This window comes from Hyla sarda, chromosome 4 (genome assembly GCF_029499605.1).
Source record: "Hyla sarda isolate aHylSar1 chromosome 4, aHylSar1.hap1, whole genome shotgun sequence".
NCBI classification, from domain to species: Eukaryota; Metazoa; Chordata; class Amphibia; order Anura; family Hylidae; genus Hyla; species Hyla sarda.
In genome coordinates, this window is record NC_079192.1 from 58,407,489 (window position 1) to 58,427,999 (window position 20,511).

General features: G+C 43.6%; 1 protein-coding gene across 3 annotated transcripts in view; it reads left to right on the top strand.

Annotated features, from left to right (window-relative positions):
- Positions 1-20,511, top strand: part of LOC130366809 (aspartate aminotransferase, cytoplasmic-like) — a 41,862-nt gene that overhangs the window by 1,079 nt on the left and 20,272 nt on the right. Inside the window, exons 1-4 of one of the 3 annotated variants that reach the window (XM_056569172.1) lie at positions 2,435-2,515; positions 10,875-11,126; positions 19,491-19,672; positions 19,883-19,997. In XM_056569172.1, coding sequence (XP_056425147.1) covers positions 11,006-11,126; positions 19,491-19,672; positions 19,883-19,997 — 418 coding nt within the window. In that variant the 5' untranslated portion in view covers positions 2,435-2,515; positions 10,875-11,005. Of the gene's footprint in view, positions 1-2,434; positions 2,516-10,874; positions 11,127-19,490; positions 19,673-19,882; positions 19,998-20,511 lie in introns of those variants that run through there. The other 2 variants (XM_056569171.1, XM_056569173.1) reach the window with 2 other exon arrangements.

Sequence of the window (20,511 nt, forward strand, 5' to 3'; positions counted from 1 at the left end):
AGAATCTCTGTGTGGACATTCCGCAAACTGTGGGGCACCTGCATATTATGCTAGGACTGCGCCGTCTCATAGATAGCTAAGCATACCCTGCGGACTCCGCGCAAAGATAGACGTGTTCATTCTTTGTGTGGGCACGGAAAATGGAATTTCCGTGCAGGAAACGTCTGGCACAGAAATTCTGCCATGTCCACAGCGCAGCAGAATCCCATTGAATTCAACAGGACTCTTCTGCTCTGGAATCTCCATACAGACATTCTAATCAAAATTCTGCACGGAAATTCCGATCCTAATGTTAACTTTCAACATTTTTTTTTCTTTCAGTCTGCGCCACAGACACCAAGGTGTTTGGGCATGGCTTTGCACACTCCACATTTATCACAATTTACATGAAAAACGCTACAGGAATCTACACCAGCTCCAAGCTGGGTTAGATTTCTTGCGCACACGGAATGTAAATCCAGCACAGGGAACAAGGGCGAAGTTTTACATAACACCGGCAAATGAAATGCCAGTCTCAGTAAATCTTCCCCAAAGTGTATCAAAAAGGTTTATAACTTCATGTTATACAATGTGCTACATAATAAAAGAATATTCCGGCCAAAGACATCTTATCCCCTATCCAAAGGATAAGGGATAAGATGTCTGATCACGGGGGGCAAGGAGTTGTCCAGGTGTGAAAAAAAAACAGAGAGAAGGAGGGTAAATTAAAAAAGAAAACTTTTATCTATTTACTTATAGGGTACTCCGGTGGAAAACTTTTTTTTATTAAATCAACTGGTGCCAGAAAGTTAAAGGGGTACTTCGGTGAAAACCTTTTTTCTTTTAAACCAACTGGTGGCAGAAAGTTAAACATATTTGTAAATTACTTCTATTAAAAAATCTTAATCCTTCCAGTACTTATTAGCTGCTGAATGCTACAGAGGAAATTCCTTTCTTTTTGGAACACTGATGACATCACGAACACAGTGCTCTCTGCTGACATCTCTGTCCATTTTAGCAACCATGCATAGCAGATGTATGCTAAGGGCAGCATGGTGGCTCAGTGGTTAGCACTGCTGCCTTGCAGTGCTGGGGATTTGGGTTCAAATCCCACTAAAGACAACAATAAATAAAGCGTTATTATACTAACCTCAGCAGAGAGAACTGTGGTCATGATGTCATCAGAGAGCATTCCAAAAAGAAAATAAGTTCCTCTGTAGTATTCAGCAGCTAATAAGTACAGGAAGGATTAAGATTTTTTTTATAGAAGTAATTTACAAATATGTTTAACTTTCTGCCACCAGTTGATTTAAAAGAAAAAAGGTTTTCACCGGAGTACCCCTTTAAACAGATTTAGAGATGTCAGCAGAAAGCTCTGTGTTCCAAAAAGAAAATAATTTCCTCTGTAGTATTCAGCAGCTAATAAGTACAGTATTTCTTAATAGAAGTAATTTACAAATCTGTTTAACTTTCTGGCACCAGTTGATTAAAAAAAAAAAAAATTCCACCAGCGTACCCCTTTAAACCTACCACAGTTCCCTGTAGAGCTTGATGGCTGGAAGGGCATCTGTTCAGGGAATGGGATGCTGTTTGCTATCTGTCATCAGGCTCTGAGCATTGTGTGGTAGCCATACTGGGTTACTGAAGCTCAGCTCCAATTTAAGGGGGACCTGTCAGCAGCTAAACGGATATAAATGAACACAAGGGTAGACAGGGCTTCTCATTTTAATTCTAGTTATAACTCTATGCTGGAAAGGACTAGGAAGGTTAAAAAGGTATGTCTTTTTGTTAATATGTAAATAAGACCGAAGTGCCCAGGGTTACTAGCCCTTGTCCTAAGTGTGAAGGCAGCAAATAAGAAGAAATGGGCCCTTGCTTTGTTGGGGAATGCCCCCTCAGCACTTCCGCCTTATTTATATATTAACAAAAAGGCTCCCATTAACTTTGCATAAGGCTTTGGGAAATTCCTCCTCTGATCTCATCAGTCTTGGGCAACAAGATTGCCCGGTAGCTTTAAACATACACTGGTGCCGTTTTATTTATTTGTTATGTCCCAGTACAGGTACACAGTCCTGTACTACCTGTAAGCCCTGTCAGGTTGAGTCCTTCAGTGACCTGGGGGCTCCCCTGCAGGGTCTCCCCCTGTTGTCTCCCTGTTGTTTTATATGGTGGGTATGTCACTTTAATGCTTAGACAGGATCCCTATGTCTTGATAGTATAAAGGACCTGTGGGAGGTCTCAAAGACCTGTGTGTAAGTTGTCACATGTTATGTTATGCAGTCACATGATTTGTTGTCACATGTACTCTCAGAGAGCACCAGCTTAACCTATGACCCACAGCTTGACCAATGGGCTTTGGTCCAGCCCAACCACAATATAAAAGGGCGGCCATTACAATTCTGTCTCTTCTGCTACCAGCTCTTCTGCTGCAAGCAGCTCTTATCACATACCTCCAGCTACCTTACTGAGCTCATCTACCAGAGATCTCAGGACAAGTGATCAGCATATGGAAGGCCCAAAAGCTTCAGTCTCTCCGGTAAGTCTCAAGTCTATGTCTGCTGTCACTGAAACTAGTCAAGTCCTGCACATAGTCAAGTCAAGTACAAGTATTGGCCCAGCAAGCTGCGAGGTCCTCTGGGTCCTGGCCACCGCTCTGGGAAATCTGGCCTTATCTGGCCTTGTCTTCTACTCAGTAAAGCCTCTGTTTAACCATAACTGGTTGTGGACTCTTTATTCACTACTAGCCCGTGGGATAGCGGAGAATCCGGGCATGTGGTGTTCCGGAACCCTAAAACCACACTGGCGTCACGAACACATAGGGATTAATACCATCTGAACCCCGGGGTTAATAACATCAGATTCCACCAACCTACACCGCCACACCCGTGGTCCCGCCATTCACCCGGTGGTCAACCACACATATATATATATATTTTTTTTTCCCCCATACAATGTACTCTGGCCACCACTATTCTCACAGTGCCATCTGTTTTGTTTCGACTCTGCTGTATCCAGACATTTCATTACTACAGCTGGGTCATCAAGTCACCAGCAATCAAGCTACCAGAAAATGACATGGGTTTGTGTGTTTCCAGGAAAGGGTCAGTCCAGGGTCAGCTGTCCTACGGTAAACTACAGGATGGTATCATCCCCTATCAGATCCCTCCTGGCAGCTGTCACTCACCTCCCAGCTCTATCTGTATGAAGCTGCTGCTCTTTTTAGCTCTATGGGACCAGGATGTATTGTAGTGAGTCCAAACACTGGTTACTGCAGAGTTATATAGTTATGCATCTCACTTCATTTTATAATGTCTCCTGAGTGATTTAGGCTGACACTGCTTTCCAGTGTGTAAGAACTATAGAAACAGGGAGAAAAAGAATCAGGCTGCAGCTGTATCTTATAATGCTCTGTAGTGTATGTGGTGACCCGGTACCGCATCTTATGCGGTCCCTTTATGTGTATGGGTCCCCATAGCCAGAGTCCCTTGGACGTAGAGGTCCATGTTGTATAGTCTACCCCTTGTCACCTCTATTCCATCTAGTAAATCAGTAACTTATGCAAGGTTTATGTAAATATAGTTATATAAATGTAAATGAATAGTTACATAGTTACATAGTTACATAGTTAGTATGGTTGAAAAAAGACATACGTCCATCAAGTCCAACCAGGGGATTGAAGGGAAGGATGTAAGGGGATAAGGGAAAGGGATGTAGTTTTATAATTCTGCATAAGCATTAATGTTATTTTGTTCCAGGAATGTATCTAACCCTGCTTTAAAGCTGTTAATTGTTCCTGCTGTGACCAGTTCCTGAGGTAGACCGTTCCATAAATTCACAGTCCTCACGGTAAAGAAGGCGTGCCGCCCCTTTAGACTAAACCTTTTCTTCTCCAGACGGAGGGAGTGCCCCCTCGTCCTTTGGGGGGGTTTAACCTGGAACAGTTTTTCTCCATATTTTTTGTATGGGCCATTTATATACTTATATACGTTTATCATATCCCCCTTAAACGTCTCTTCTCAAGACTAAACAATTGTAACTCCTTTAATCGCTCCTCATAGATAAGATGTTCCATGCCCCATATTAGTTTAGTCGCGCGTCTCTGCACCCTTTCCAACTCCGCAGTGTCCCTTTTATGAATAGGCGACCAAAACTGAACAGCATATTCCAGGTGAGGCCGTACCAATGCTTTATAAAGGGGGAGTATTATGTCCCTGCCCCTCCAGTTCATGCCTCTTTTTATACATGACAATATCCTGCCGGCTTTGGAAGCAGCAGCCTGACATTGCATGCTATTTTGTAGTCTGTGATCTACAAGTACACCCAGATCCTTCTCTACCAGTGACTCTGCCAGTTTAATCCCCCCTAAGACATACGACGCATGCAGGTTATTAGTACCCAGATGCATAACTTTACATTTATCCACATTGAACCTCATTTGCCAAGTGGATGCCCAGACACTTAGTCTATCCAAGTCATCTTGTAACTTATGCACATCCTCTATAGACTGTACCGTGCTACAAAGCTTGGTGTCATCTGCAAAGATAGAAACAGAGCTGTTAATACCATCCTCTATATCATTGATAAATAAATTAAACAGCAGCGGGCCCAGTACTGAACCTTGGGGTACACCACTAATAACCGGGGACCAATCAGAGTACGAATCATTTACCACCACTCTCTGGGTACGATCCATGAGCCAGTGTTCAATCCAGTTACAAACTAAAGTTTCCAAGCCCAAGGACCTTAACTTACCTGTCAGATGTCTGTGAGGGACAGTATCAAACGCTTTGGCAAAATCCAGAAACACTATATCCACAGCCATTCCTCTGTCAAGGCTTCTACTCACCTCTTCATAAAAGCAAATTAGATTGGTTTGACAACTTCTATCCTTAGTAAACCCATGCTGGCTATCACTTATAATACTATTATCCCCTATGTATTCCTGTATGTAATCCCTTATAAGTCCTTCAAACAATTTACCCACAATGCACGTTAGACTTACCGGTCTATAATTGCCTGGCGAAGACCTAGAGCCCTTCTTGAAGATTGGTACCACATTAGCCTTGCGCCAGTCCCTTGGCACAATACCAGACACCAGAGAATCTCTAAATATCATGAACAAGGGTACAGATATTACTGAACTTACCTCTCTAAGAACTCTTGGGTGTAGTCCATCCGGCCCTGGAGATTTGCTTACATTTACCTTTACTTAACTTACCTTGTACCATCTCTACATTAAGCCAGTTCAATACATTATATGATGTGTTACCAGCACTGACCTGACCAATGTCAGCTCCTTCTTCCATAGTGTATACAGAACTAAAGAACCCATTCAGTAGCTCCGCCTTCTCTTGATCGCCCGTGACAACCTCCCCATTATCATTATTAAGGGGTCCTACATGCTCTGTCCTTGGTTTTTTTGTATTTATATATCTAAAAAAATATTTAGGATTAGTTTTGCTTTCTTCGGCCACCTGTCTCTCATTTTGAATTTTTGCTGTTTTTATTACATTTTTACAGATTTTATTAAGCTCCTTGTACTGTTTAAATGTTATAGCTGACCCATCCGATTTGTATTTTTTGAAGGCTATTTTTTTGTTGTTTATTGCTCTTTCAACCTCATTTGTCAGCCATGTAGGATTTAGTTTTAATCGTTTATATTTGTTCCCCTTTGGTATATATTTAGCTGTATAGTTATTTAGAGTTGATTTAAAGATGTCCCATTTACCTTCTGCATCAGCATTTGAGAACACCTCCCCCCAGTCTATGTCCTGTAGTGCAGATCTCAGCCCAGGGAAATTTGCCTTTTTAAAGTTATATGTTTTTGCTTTCCCCGTCTGTCTTTGTTTTCTACATTTTAAGTCAAAAGTAACTATATTGTGGTCGCTATTACCAAGGTTTTCCCTCACAGTTACATTACCAACCAGCTCTGCGTTGTTGGAAATGATCAGATCCAACAAGGCATCACTTCTTGTTGGGTCCTCCACAAACTGGCCCATAAAATTATCCTGCAATAAATTTAGGAATTTTCTCCCCTTTGTAGTTTTAGCCAACCCCCGGCCCCAATCTATATCTGGATAGTTAAAATCTCCCATTATTACCACTGTACCTGCCCGGGCGGCCCTCTCTATTTGTTTATACAGCCGACCTTCTATCTCTTCAGTGATATTAGGGGGTCTGTAAATTACACCAAATATTATTTTTTCAGTATTTCCCTCCTTTCGTAATTCTACCCACAGTGATTCCACCTCCTCAGAATCATCACACACTATGGCATCGTTCACATTGACTTTCATACCACTTCTTACATACAGACAGACTCCACCACCAGTTAATTACCTGCGCGTAGCGTACCAGGACCTGCGGGTCACGTGACTAGGTGAACTCTGTGGTATTCTGATTGAGGACCTGTGAAGGTCCCTATGACGTATGCAATCCCATCATTCTGTGTACGAGTGAATGACAGGTATTCGGACCAATCAGATTCACCCCGCCCCTGCCCATATAAGGGAGGGGTGGCCATTATTCTCTCTCTTGTTCCTGGGCTGTCAACCGAGAAGGACCTGTGCAGCTATTCTCACAGTGAGTTAGGCCCGAGCCTTGCGGCAACGGCTGATTAATGCTAAATCGAGAGTGTATCAGACACTCTGCAGGATCACCGGACCTAATATAACCCCTAAATCCGGATGGATCTGCAATATCTATCCTAAATTCAGAGACTTTCTAAATACCTCAAGGTCCGCAACAACTGTCAGTCACTGAGCAATATAAGGACTGTTATATTAGACTGTTACTGTGCCTTGGATGTACCGTAAGCACTTAAGTAAAGTTGTTCAAGTTAAATCTCCTTGTGAACCTCAGTCATTTCATGCACCTCTCGTTACTGGGAAGGGCAGCGATAGGCCAGAGAATTACCTGGCGTCATAAACTAAAGGGTTAACATTAACCCCTCATATACCGATACAACATCCCCACTACTATACACCCCCCAAAGGGCTACCACATGTAAGAAAGAGAATAGGACTCAAAGCAAGTGCCAAGATGACGCTTTCCACCCTCTCTGAAAAGCCATATTTATCATGGGAAATGTAGGCAGGATTAAGAAACTATACCAGTGGGGAAATAGGAGTCAAGATGGCTGAAAACCTGTGCCTGACACATCAGCAAACACAGATATACTCACTACACTATGCTGCACTATAAAAGCTAAATAATAAAAAAAAATCCTGGAGTGCTTCTTTTAAAGGGGTACTCCGCTGCTCAGCGTTTGGAACAAACTGTTCCGAATGCTAGAGCCGAGATCGGGAGCTTGTGGTGTCATAGCCCTGCCCCCTCATCCTGCCCCACCCCCTCAATGCAAGTCTATGGGAGGGGGCGTGACAGCCACCACGCCCCCTCCCATAGACTTGCATTGAAGGGGCGTGGCGTGACATCATGAGTGGGGGGAGGCTATGACGTCACAAGCTCCCGACGCTAGCTCCACCATTTGGAACAGTTTGTTCCAAATGCTGAGCAGTGGAGTATCCCTTTAAGTGAATAGGGGCTGAGATGCAGTAACTTGCCACAGCCACTACACAATGAATACGGCTGGGACTGTTTGCTCTGTTGCCTATACTGTATAAAGGTGCTTCGGCTCCATTGAACAGCTGATCTCTAGGGATGCCAGCTGTTGGACCACCATTGATCAGATATTGATGACCAATCTTGAGGATCACAGAGAAAAAGTCCTGGGAAAAAAAACTAACCTTTTATTAAAATAAAGTTTTCTGAAATGTTTACAAATAACATACATAACAGATATAACAATACATCAATGAGTAACTTCCATGTTGGCAGGATGTCTGTTTAAATCTCCCCATAACTTTGCTAATAAACTGATCACGATAAAGATTTGCCGAAAGTCCCATAGAGTCAATAGGACTTACGGCAAATCTGCATCCTGATTGCTTTAGTCTCGGAAAAGTCTTGAAGTTCCGAAGTTGCCGGGAGATCTAAACATTTTAAAATCAACTGGTGCCAAAAAGTTATACAGATTTGTAATTTACTTCTATTGCTTCTTGATCCTTCCAGCACTTATCAGCTGTTGTGTGCTCCAGAGGAAGTTGTGTAGTAGACATGTGCAGAACCAAAAAGGTTGTTTTTTTTGTCTTGTTCGTTTTTTTTATTTTTTTTTATTTTCAGTTCTGTGAATATTCGGAATGCTGTGCATTCGTCATATTCGGTTTTCGGATGCATCCGCAAATTTTTTTTCCGTTTTTGGATGCATTCGTTTAAAAAACCGGATGCATTCGTTAAAAACAACGAATGCATTCGTTAATTCAGATTTTTTGTTCTGCACATGTCTAGTGATCCCTCAACATACGATGGTAATTCGTATGTTGAGGGATTCGTGCAATGTAAAAAAGTAAAGTCCTACTCACCTGTCCCCGCTGCTCCCGATGGTGTCCCCGGGCCTCTGCTGAGCTCTTCTAGTCCTCTTCGGTACTCCGCTGGGCTCTGCTTGGCTCTCCTGGTCTTCTTTGGTCCTCCGCTGTCTGCCGCAAGGCCTTACTGGGCCTCCGTAGCGACATCATCACGTCCCTGCGCACGCCGTTCCTATTGGATGACGGGACGGCGTGCGCGGTGGCGTCATAACGACGTCAGAGGGAGACCCGTATGAAGGCCCCGGACCAGCTCAGGACCCACCGGAGGAAGGCCCAGAGCAGCGCGGAAAGGTGGGTGAACATGCCCGGGCTGCTTCAACTGCTAACCGGCAGCAACTTAAGCATTATGCACTGCCGGATAGCAGTTGATGCATAGCCCCGACATTCGGTATACTGATAACGAATGCATTCGTTGTTCGTTAAAGGATGCATTTGTTAATTGTATATTCGTATTCGTATGCTTTTTCAGGATTTTGTGATTTTTTTCTAAACAAATTGCACATGTCTATTGTGTAGTTTTTTTCCAGTCTTATAACTCTCTGATGACACCTCTGTCCGTGTCAGGAACTGTCCAGAGCAGGAGCAAATCCCCAAAGCAAACCTCTCCTGCTCTGGAGAGTTCCTGGCATAGACAGAGGTGTAAGTAGAGAGCACTGTGGTTAGACTGGAAATAACTACACAACTTCTTCTGGAGCATACAGCAGCTGATAAGTACTGGAAGGATTAAGATTTATTTTTATATAAGAGTAATTTACAAATCTGTATAACTTCCTGTCACCAGTTTAAAACATGTTTTTTTTTCATCTGGAGTACCCCTTTAACTCCTTAACGACAATGGACATAAATGTACGTCATGGGGACGTGGTACTTAACACACCATGATGTACATTTACGCGCCACTATGATCGCGAGCACCTGAGCAGTGCTCGCGTCATAAGCGGCAGGTCCCGGCTGCTATCAGCAGCCAGGGACCCGCCGGTAATGGCAGACATCCGGAATTGCGCGGATGTACGCCATTAACCCCTCAGATGCCGTGATCAATACAGATCACGGCATCTGCGGCAGTGTGGTACTTTGAATGGATGATCGGATCGCCCTCACCTGGCTCCGGCCGTCTTCCGGGGTCTTCTGCTCTGGTCTGAGATCGAGCAGACCAGAGCAGAAGATCACCGATAATACTGATCAGTGCTATGTCCTATACATAGCACTGAACAGTATTAGCAATCAACTAATTGCTATGACTAAAATAAAAAATTTGAAAAATCCCCACCCCCAATAAAAATGTTTTTCCCATTTTACCCCCTTAATAAAAGCGTAAAAAATATACAATACACATATTTGGTATCGCCGCGTGCGTAAAAGTCTGAACTATTAAAATATATTGTTAATTATCCTGTATGGTGAATGGCGTAAATGTAAAAAAAATTTTAAAAAATCCCAAATTGCTGCTTTTTTGTCACATTTTATTAAAAAATTTTTTTATTAAAAATGTATAAAATGTAAAACCTAAGCAAAAGTGGTACTGATAAAAACTACAGATCATGGCGCATAAAATGAGCCCCCATACCCCCCATATACAGAAAAATTAGAAAGTTATAGGTGACCAAAATAGAGCAATTTCAAACATACTAATTTTGTTAAAATGGTTTGAGATTTTTTTTAAGCGGTACAATTATAGAAAAGCATATAACATGGGTATCATTTTAATCGTATTAACCCACAGAATAAAGAAAACGTCATTTTTACCAGAAAGTGTACAGCGTGAAAACGAAACCTTCCAAAATGTGCTAAATTGCTGTTTTCTTTTCAATTTTCCCACATAAATAATATTTGTTTGGTTTTGCTGTACATTTTATGGTAAAATAAGTGATGTAATTACAAAGTACAATGGGTGACGCAAAAAACAAGCCCTCGTATGGGTCTGTGGATGGAAATATTATGATTTTTAGAAGGTGAGGAGGAAAAAGAAAAATGCTAAAATAAAATTGGTCTGGTCCTTGAGGCCAAAATGGTCCTGGTCCTTAAGGGGTTAAAACAACTATCCAGCCACCAGACCAACATTGGTGTTATGCAGTAAACTCACATTTTCAGGAGAAACACAGAAAATGTATTTGTATTTGTACACAGAGTAAATTATTTGTTCACTGAAGGCCAAAAGTTACTGCATCATTTAAGGGGTTTCTGAGTTGGGAAGAAACATGGCTAAACCACTGCTCTAGTCTCCCTGCTGCTCTTTGTTTACTTGTCTGTGTTGATAATGTGCCAGTATATCCCATGTGACGGTCACAGCCAATCACTGGCCCCAGAGATGTATGGCGAGACTGCTGAGGGTTGAGATTGGTTGCAGCAGTCACAGAGTTGTTCTGGCACATCATCAATGGATAGATTCCTAGATACAGGCCTATGTTTCCATGGTAACAGACAGCAAGCGAATTCAGTGTAGTCTGATTTCTCAGTCATATTGCCTTTCAGCTTCTACTCCTGGCTTACCTGACAAAATTAATGTAAATAAGAACGACCGCATTCTACCTAAGCTACCTAATGTCTATGTGGAGCAGAAGAGCAGCATCCTCAGTCTTCCTCAGTGATGAGATGGTAGGCTCATGATGGCAACTCTCTCCGTGTTCCTCGATGTTCCCAAATCTATAAAGGATAAAGATAAGCAGCAAGAAGAGGCTCATCTCAAAGACAGGGATAGAAGAAAAACTTTCTTAGGACAAAGAGGTAATGTGTTAAAGTTAAAATAATGAAACATATATTTTTATTTTTCCTGAATTAGGCTGGGTTTACATCACGTTTTAGACCATACGGGACCGCATGCGGCTGGGGGGGAGCTAAAACCGTGCGCTCCCGTATCCTTGCCGTGGTAGACCACGGTTTTAGGTCCGGTGGGAAAACCGCTTCCGGGGCAAAAATGAAACGACCAGAGTCAGCGTTTCACTCCAGTCGGCTCATTGAAATACATTACATACGGGCCGCATACGGCAGGGATACGGGAGCATACGGTTTCAGTTTATGTGGTCCCGTATTGTCTAAAACGTGATGTGAACTAAGCTTTATATAGAATGCTTACTCTGTGTCTCAGGCTAGTGGTCACTTTCTTTGAGGACCAGTGGACAATGTATGCCTCCATGCCTATATGACAGCATACGTTGGAGCCTTCTATCAGAATTATACATTAGGAAAACCTCTTTACGTACCTCTGATCGGAGATTCCAAAACATCTGGGGGGGGGGGGGGGTTAGGTAGGGCTGCCACCTTTCTTGCAAAAAATACCGGCCATGGTAACTTGCATGATTGATTATATATGCTTGACATCACAGGATTAGTGTTGAGCGGCATAGGCCATATTCGAATTCGCGAATATTCGCGAATATATGGACGAATATTCGTCATATATTCGCGAATATTCGCATATTCGTTATATTCTCGTTTTATTTTCGCATATGCGAAAATTAACATATGTGAAAATTAGCATATACAAAATTAACATACGCGAAAAGTCGCATATGCGAAAATTATCATATGCTAATTTTCGCATATGCGAATTCTTGCACGCCAGTCTCACACAGTAGTATTACACCCTTCTTTACACCACACAAGCTGGAAGCAGAGAGGGGTGATCACTGTGATGTGTACTGTGAAGAAAAAAAAAAAAAAAAAAACGAATATTCGTAATTACGAATATATAGCGCTATATTCGCGAATAATATTCGAATTGCGAATATTCGCGAGCAACACTACACAGGATACCCATATGCGGGGGAAATTTTATCATGTTCTGACCCCTATAACTTTTTTATTTCTCCCTATACGGGCCTGTATGAGGGCTCTTTTTTTTTTGTGCCCCAATCTTCAGTTTTAACAGTACCATTTTTGTTTTGATGTGACATTTTGATCGCTTCTTTTAATTACATTTGGGAGTTGCAGTTAGTTAGTTAGTTACTAATTATATCTTATAAGCAAAAGAACAGTGGAGCAGTTGGCCTCTGTAACTTTAAAAAAAAACTTTTCACAAATTTTGACCAGTGTTTAGACCCAAAACGATCGCTAGACTGAGCTGAGAGAAGACCCTGCCAAGTCTCTCCACTTCCTCCCATCCCATACCCTTCAAATGAACACATAAAATCAGAATGGATTAAAATGGCCATTTTATTCATATTAACATATAAACAAACATAGTAAATACAACTTGACCATCCACAGAGGAGGTCCTCGGAGCCTAACAAGCCCACTGGCGGTCCCCCACTGACCATGCACACAGGTTTCTTTTACCTCCAGCCGATCCACCCACTCGCTCGTAGGCACAACCACAATGAACCTGCATCCCCGACTGAGGCCTAAGCCTCCCATCCTTCTTTAACTCTTCCCAGAAATGCCAGCCACGAACCCCTTTCGCCCTGGACTCCAGAACCAACATTGATTCCCTCCACCACCTTAAAAAACATCTTCCTGTTGCTCCCAACTGCGAGGACCCCCTGCCACAACACAAACACCTGATCCCCTTAGGTGTTTGCGTCTCTCCACATATCCAAAGCTACCTCTATGCCATCCCGCAGGGCCAAACACCCCAAATCAGTACCTATGGCATTTAAATGAATCCCATCCCACCCCCAAAAAGCCCCTTCCCCATTCCAAATCGGAATGGGGTACTGCACCCAAGCCATTATGAGCCACAAATTTACTCATTGCCCTGTTAACCTTTATCCGGGCCTTATTTATGCGATCCACCTACCTTGCCAGCTTCCAAACCTTCCTTGATACAATGTCCAACCAGACCATGACAGTCTGCGGATACATAGCCCAGATACGAAGGATATATAATGTCATATCCCTCACATGCTCCCCCTGCCCTCTTAGTAGAGGGGCTAACTCCCCTGTACGCAAAGCCCCAAAAAAGGCAAAAGAAAAACCTAGCCGGAAAAGAACAACCTCCCCTTCAGAGGAGCACACATTCCCCCAATCTAGCAGTCAACAACCCCAAAAGCTGAAATGATACTGGCCTTCGCTGATCAGCCACACTCCAACCCTTCCTAAACCCCCTCAAAGCCTGCGGTACTAAAAACGATTTAGTTACATCCCCTAACCCCTGGGCTCGGCAGCAGCATGAAACAATAGCCATCAACTTATTCACCCTGTACACCCACCACCCCTCTTCCCTGCAATAACCCAACAGCAATAGCAGCTGCACATCTGCCCCCACATCCGCACCAAACAACCACTCATCCCACTGCCGCCATGCAGCCGTGTATGCAGACCATGTAGAATGAGCCAAGGAAGTCGCAATTCTGAAATGGCATGTCCCACAACTCCTCCAGGCACTGGAATCCCTCCACATCCGCCTGGGGCACCAGAAACCGGAACCGTGACCACTGTGAATGAGAAAGGGTGTCAGCAATCTCATTCTTCACCCCAGGAACATGCACCGCAGCCACCCACACATTCAAAGATAAACAAAATAGCACAAAGTATTGTAACAAACGAATCACTGCGGGGCAAAGATGCCAACAAATTCTTAATAGCCATCACCACTCCCATGTTGTCACACTGAAAACAAATCTTTTTATTCCTGAACCTGTCCCCCCAGATGGCCAAGGCCACCACAATGGGAAACAGCTCGAGCAAAACCAAATTTTGCAAAACTCTGGCAACAACCCACTTGTCCGCCCAAGGACCCGCACACCAACTGCCCTGACAAAAAACTCCAAAACCAACCCCCCCTGCAGCATCAGTATACAATTAAAAATCTGCTGCATCCACCACCTCCTCAATCATCAAAGACCTCCCATTATACTCATCCAAAAAAAGTGTCCCACACACCAAGATTATCCCACATTTCCTGTGACAACCTGACAAAATGATAGGGAGAAGCCACCCCGCAGTAGACCTAGACATCTTTCTACAAAAAATCCTCCCCATGGGCATGATCCGACATGCAAAGTTAAGTTTCCCCAGAAGAGACTGAAGAGCCAGCAATCTAATTATCTTACTCCGACAAGCCACCTGCACCTCTTCCCGCAAACCCACCAAATTATCCCCAGACAAACTACACTCCATCAAGACCTTATCAATTTCAATGCCCAAAAAACTAAGAACAACATTAGGACATTCCGTCTTGTCTGGAGCCAAGGGAAACCCAAAACGTCTGGCCACTGACTCCTTAGTGTGCAAAAGGACTGAACACCCATTAGAACCTGGGAGCCGATACACATAAAATCATCCAAATAATGGATAAGCGACTTCCAGCCAGACATGTCGCGGACCACCCATTCTAAAAAAGTACTAAAACATTCAAAATATGTACAAAAAATAGAACAACCCATGGACAAACACTTATCTACAAAATAACCTCCATCCCAAAAACACCCCAACAAATGCATACAATCCGGATGAACAGGCAAAAGGCGGAAAGCCGATTCTATGTCCGTTTTTGCCATAAGGGTATCAAATGAAGTATAACTTACAGAACACAAGCTAGGGTAAATCCCACCATTAACAGAGGACCCTCGGTGAAGAAGAGATGATGAATCAGCCGAAACTTAAACGGCTCCTACTTGGGAACTAGTTGTTTACGAACACCCGGTGCCCTCCCTGAAAGGGCTGCCCACCAGGAGTGGCTCTCACAGGCACATTTACCCTCGACCAAAGACTAATATCTTTTGTATCCCACCTGATAGCAGGCCGTACCGCCTTTCTCTTATGAAATTGCTTGTCATAAAGGAGCCAAGCCTGCCCCCCATAAACTCTATATTTCTCCCCAATGGAATCTAGATAGCAAAGCAAAGCAGAGCAATTCTCCAGCGCCTTTTCCCCAATAACACTAGCAAGAATTGCAAAAGCCTGTAGCCAATTATAAATAATGAAAAATACGCAGAATCAAGTGATACCGCCGCTTCTCCTCCTTCTCAGTCTTTTCCTCAATCCGCTCGCCATCTAGATAAAAAATTTCCATGGGGAGCAAGGAAAAAAATTCTACATACTCCCCACGCCATACTCCCCACGCCACTCCCTCACATCTTGTTTAACCCCTTAACTTCTTATAACTTCTTATATTTACGTCCTCTGCCGGTCCCCGCATCATATCGGGTCGGTCCCGGCGGCTATCAACGGCCGGGACCCGCGGCTAATACAGGACATCACCGATCGCGGTGATGCCCTGTATTAACCCTTCAGACGCGGCAATCAAAGTTGACCGCCGCATCTGAAGTGAAAGTATCCCGGCTGCTCAGTCGGGCTGTTCGGGACCACCGCGGTGAAATTGTGGCATCCCGAACAGCTTACAGGACACCAGGAGGGCCCTTACCTGCCTCCTCGGTGTCCGATCGACGAAAGACTGCTACGTGCCTCAGATCCAGGCAGGAGCAGTCAAGCGCCGATAACACTGATCACAGGCGTGTTAATACACGCCAGTGATCAGCATGAGAGATCAGTGTGTGCAGTGTTATAGGTCCCTATGGGACCTATAACACTGCAAAAAAAAAAAGTAAAAAAAAAGTGTTAATAAAGGTCATTTAACCCCTTCCCTAATAAAAGTTTGAATCACCCCCCTTTTCCCATTTTATCGCCATGTCCCGATCAGTCCGACTGAGCTGCCGGGAAGCAGTTACTTTCGTTTTCAGACACGGCGATCAACTTTGGGTTACCAGCGCACGGCACAACGATCGGTGCCGCATGCTGTTAGCCCAGGGTCACGGCTATCGTCAGCAGCCGGGACCGACCCGGTGTGATGCGGGGTCACGGCATGACCCCGTTTTTCACACCGGGCTCAGGGCGTAAAGGTACGCCCTGAGTCCATAAGAGGTTAAGAAGCGCCAGAGGCCCTTCAAAACACACATATACCTCCTCTTTTGCAGCATCTGCCCACCGAGAAACAACACTTTCAGCACTCCCACAGTGATCCAGGGATTGCAACGACACTGATACCCCAGACCCAGAACCCACACTCAGACTATCTTCCACCCCAGCAGACCCCTGACAGGGCAAGGCACTCACACTCTCACCTCGCACACCACCACCAGAAGACCCCCCCCCCAACACCCCATGCCACCACAGGCAAACAAACTCTGTTCCCCCAATGCAGAGCCAAGCCCTGCCATCAAATCACGCAAACCCACAAATAATTCAGAAACCCCCTGAAGGGGTTACTGTATTGTGTGCATCTATAACACAGTGTCTTTATCCTGTCAGCATTTCATGTTATCTCTTTGCTAGGAATGTAGCCGCGAAGGTTAATATACCATATTAGGACTTCCTATTCTACAAGTGTTATGACTGCTGCAATCATCTGTCTCTCCCATGAATTTTCTCAGAAACCTCTGTATACCTAATATTATAGGCTAGAGATTATACCAAATATTTGAGTGACGGCAGGAGGGGTGCAACCCCCCTATAATATGTGCTTACAGACTGCTGAATAAACTAGAGTGAATTTGATCGGACAAACTGTTGTTACGTGTTATTTCTGGTAGATTCATTCTCCTGGATCCAGATAAAGACTTAAATCAAGCTAACCACTGAAGTTCGGTACCAGGGGTACCTAGAAAGATCATATCTCCTTACTCCCCCAGCTACACTCTCTATCTACTGCTTATACCTCTCCCTATACATCCAAGCATTCTGCTAGTGTTTCCTGCTGCTCTATTACATTGTCTTCCTACCTTTTAAATCTTCTGAAATAATTACTCCTAAATCCCTTTCCTCAGATACTGAGGTCAGGACTTTGTTAAATATTCTATATTCTGCTCGAGAGTTTTTACACCCCAGGAGTAGAGTTCTGACCATTCTTCTAGTTTGCCTAAATCCTTTTCCATTTGGCGGATCCCTCCAGGAACATCAAACCTGTTACATATCTGTGTGTCATCAGCAAAAAGACACACCTTACCATTGAGACCTTTTGCAATATCACTAATGAAGATATTAAACAAAATTGGTCCCAGTACAGATCCCTGAGGTCTCCACTGGTAACAAGACCTTGCTCGGAATATATTCCATTGATTACAACCCTCTGTTGTCTGTCACTCAGCCACTGCCTAATCCACTCAACAATATGGGAGTCCAAGCTCAATGACTGCAGTTTATTGATAAGTCTTCTATGCCGGACAGTGTCAAAAGCCTTACTAAAATCTAGATATGTGATGTCTACTGCTCCTCTGCCATCTATTATTTTAGTCACCCAATCAAAAAAATCAATAAGATTTGTTTGACATGATCTCCCTGAAGTAACCCCATGTTGTTTTTCATCTTGCAATCCATGGGATTTTAGATGTTCCACAATCCTATCCTTTAGTAGGATTTCCATTCATTTCCCCACTATTGATGTCAGACTTACTGGCCTATAGTTGCTTGATTCCTCCCTCCCTACTACCTTTCTTGTGAATGGGCACCACATTTGCTAATTTCCAATTTTCCGGGACGACTCCTGTCACCAGTGATTGGTTAAATGAATTTGTTAACGGTTTTGCAAGCTCACAATTAAGCTTTTTAATAATTTTGGATGTATCCCATCACCCCCCTGTGACTTATTTGTATTCACTTTAGACAGCAAACATAGAACCTCTTCCTCTGTAAAGACACATGCATCAAACAATTCATTGTTAGTCTTCCTCCCTAATTGACATCCTTTTCCTTCTTTTTCTTCTGAAAAAACTGAAAAGAAGTATTCATTAAGGCTGTCGGCTAGCCCTTTATTCTCTTCTACATACCTCCCTTACTTTGTTTTTAATTTAGGAATAAAAAACACGCAGGAATTAAAAACATGCACGTCGGGCTCCGCTCCCAGACAAATCCCATTGGGACCTTGCTGCTCCTGATCCGGAATCCCTGCCGTTCACCGCCAGGGGGGGATGTGGGGTCTCCCCTTGCTGCAGGCCCTGACGACCAACCGTATTCCTCCCAGACCATGCTGCTCAGGATCCGGCAGTTCTCCCCGCAGCAGAGCCTGGCTGGTTCCTGGAGGGGCTCTGTACATGGCGCCTTGCCCGAGGGGGTCTCTTCAGGGCTAAGACGCTAAGGAGACCTCGTCCTCCTAGCCAGGCGTGATGTGGAGGCTGCCGCAGCAGGAGCAGCTCCAGACCCCTCCTCTCGAAGTCGGTCCTGCAACCACCCACCCTACGACCATAACCCTCCTCCTCCCATCTCAACTGAGCCAGCAAAGCATCCACAGACTCCATGAGGTACATCTGACACAATAGATTCACCTTCCTCAGCTGGAACACTACAAAATGGTTGCTCCAACTGCCCTTTCACTTCCTTATATAACCTAAACCCCCCCTTATTCATCCAATCCCCACTGCCTCCGCCTATAGCTGCTCCCCCTCATTTCACACACCAAAACCTTAATCCCAACTCACATACCCCTCAAAACACCATTAACCCTTACTGTCCCAGTCCTGACAAACCCTGTCATGAGGGCCTCCCCCAGCTATACTTCAGTCCAGCCTAACTATACGAGTTCTCTCCCAGCTCTCGTTACCAAGATTAATCTACAGTGTAAGTCTATGGTATTGTCTTAGTTGCCAGCACAGAGAGCAGGGAGAGTAGCACTCAGCCAAACTCTTCTTTTCTTGCTCGTTCTAGGAGTCAGCTGACATGCCAAAAGTTTGTAGAGCCAATGTTTTGACCCTCCCAGGCCTTGTTCACGGCAGATCTAAGAGACTGCAAGGGAGCTTTGGACACCACTTCCATTACATCTCTCAGATCTGTCGTATTTAAGGCCTGGTAGGGACGAAAAGTTGGCTATGTCTGATCTGAGTATATTCTTTAGTCCAAAAACCTCTACTAATCCCCCTGTTAGTTGGTTTTTACTAATAAAATCCTCATTTTGTGCTGTGGTTTCTTCACTTGATGTCTATGGGCTTTCCCACCCTACCACAAAAGCACAAGAAAATCACAGTATGTAGTCTCATCACTTGCAAAAATTAAAGCCTGAATTTATTTGGTTTGTATGGACAAGTTCTCCACTGTTCCAACACACAAGTTTCTATAAATCGCTTCCCATTCTGTATTACAAACACTTTTTGGACTAACTATTGAATTACTCGTGTTGGTGTTCTGTTCATGACAGTGAAAATCATTTACTTATTTTTACAGTTTTCCTATCTGAGGATTGTCAGCCATGGGTTCCATTGCCAGTAAGGAAGGCATATAAACAGATAATTGATGACCCAACAAGGAATTATGAGCATCTGCCGGTGGTCGGAGTACCAGAATTTATCCGAGGAGTTACAGAGTTTGCCCTTGGGAAGAACAGCAAAGCCATCCTACAAAACAGGGTAAAGGAGATTTTAATGATTTTCTCCCAAGATGACCTTTCCCATAGTTTGTCTCATTTTTTCTGCAAATGGATTAGAGTAGAAGGACTGGGGTGTATATGACTGAAGAGTTTGTTTTTTTTCAAAATTCACTAAAAAGTACATTGCTTTATGGTGGCAATATAAAAAAAAGGTTTTGTAATAGCCTCTGTTGTATTTTTTCTTTGTCAGGCAAGTGGTGTGCAAACCCCAGGAACCACCGGGGCCTTCAGAATAGGAGCAGAATTCCTCCATCGGTATTATATCACTAAAAAAACTTCAGTCTGTATTGCTCTTCTTGCTTATGGTAAGTTCCATTCTTGGACGTTATATGTAAATGATACAATTGCTATAGATTAACCAGGTACCTTCTTGACTTCCCAGCTGCCCTCAGAAAAATGTAGGTGCAATCAAATGAACTATTACATAAGCCACAGATCTTGAACCACATAGTGTGCATTAGGTAGAAGGGTCTTTATGGGTTAACATAGTTGTTATACAGCATAGTGATAGTGTTATTTTCTATGCTAAACTAAATGACCCAGGTATTTCATAATATGTAGGTCCAAGATTTAATTGACCATTCTCATTTCTCATAAAAATTGAAAGGGCTGAAACTCCACTAACCAGACCCCCAAAATGAATATAGAGCTCAGACTAGACCCTCTAAATCAGTGGTCTCCTTCACAGTCCTCATTGCCCATCAGCATTCCAGGTTACTCCGTTGAAAAATAACTGTGATAATTATAAATCCTGGACTGTTGGTGGGCCTTGAGGACTGGGCTGGGGACCTCTGATCCAAAAGAAAACATCCCTGATAA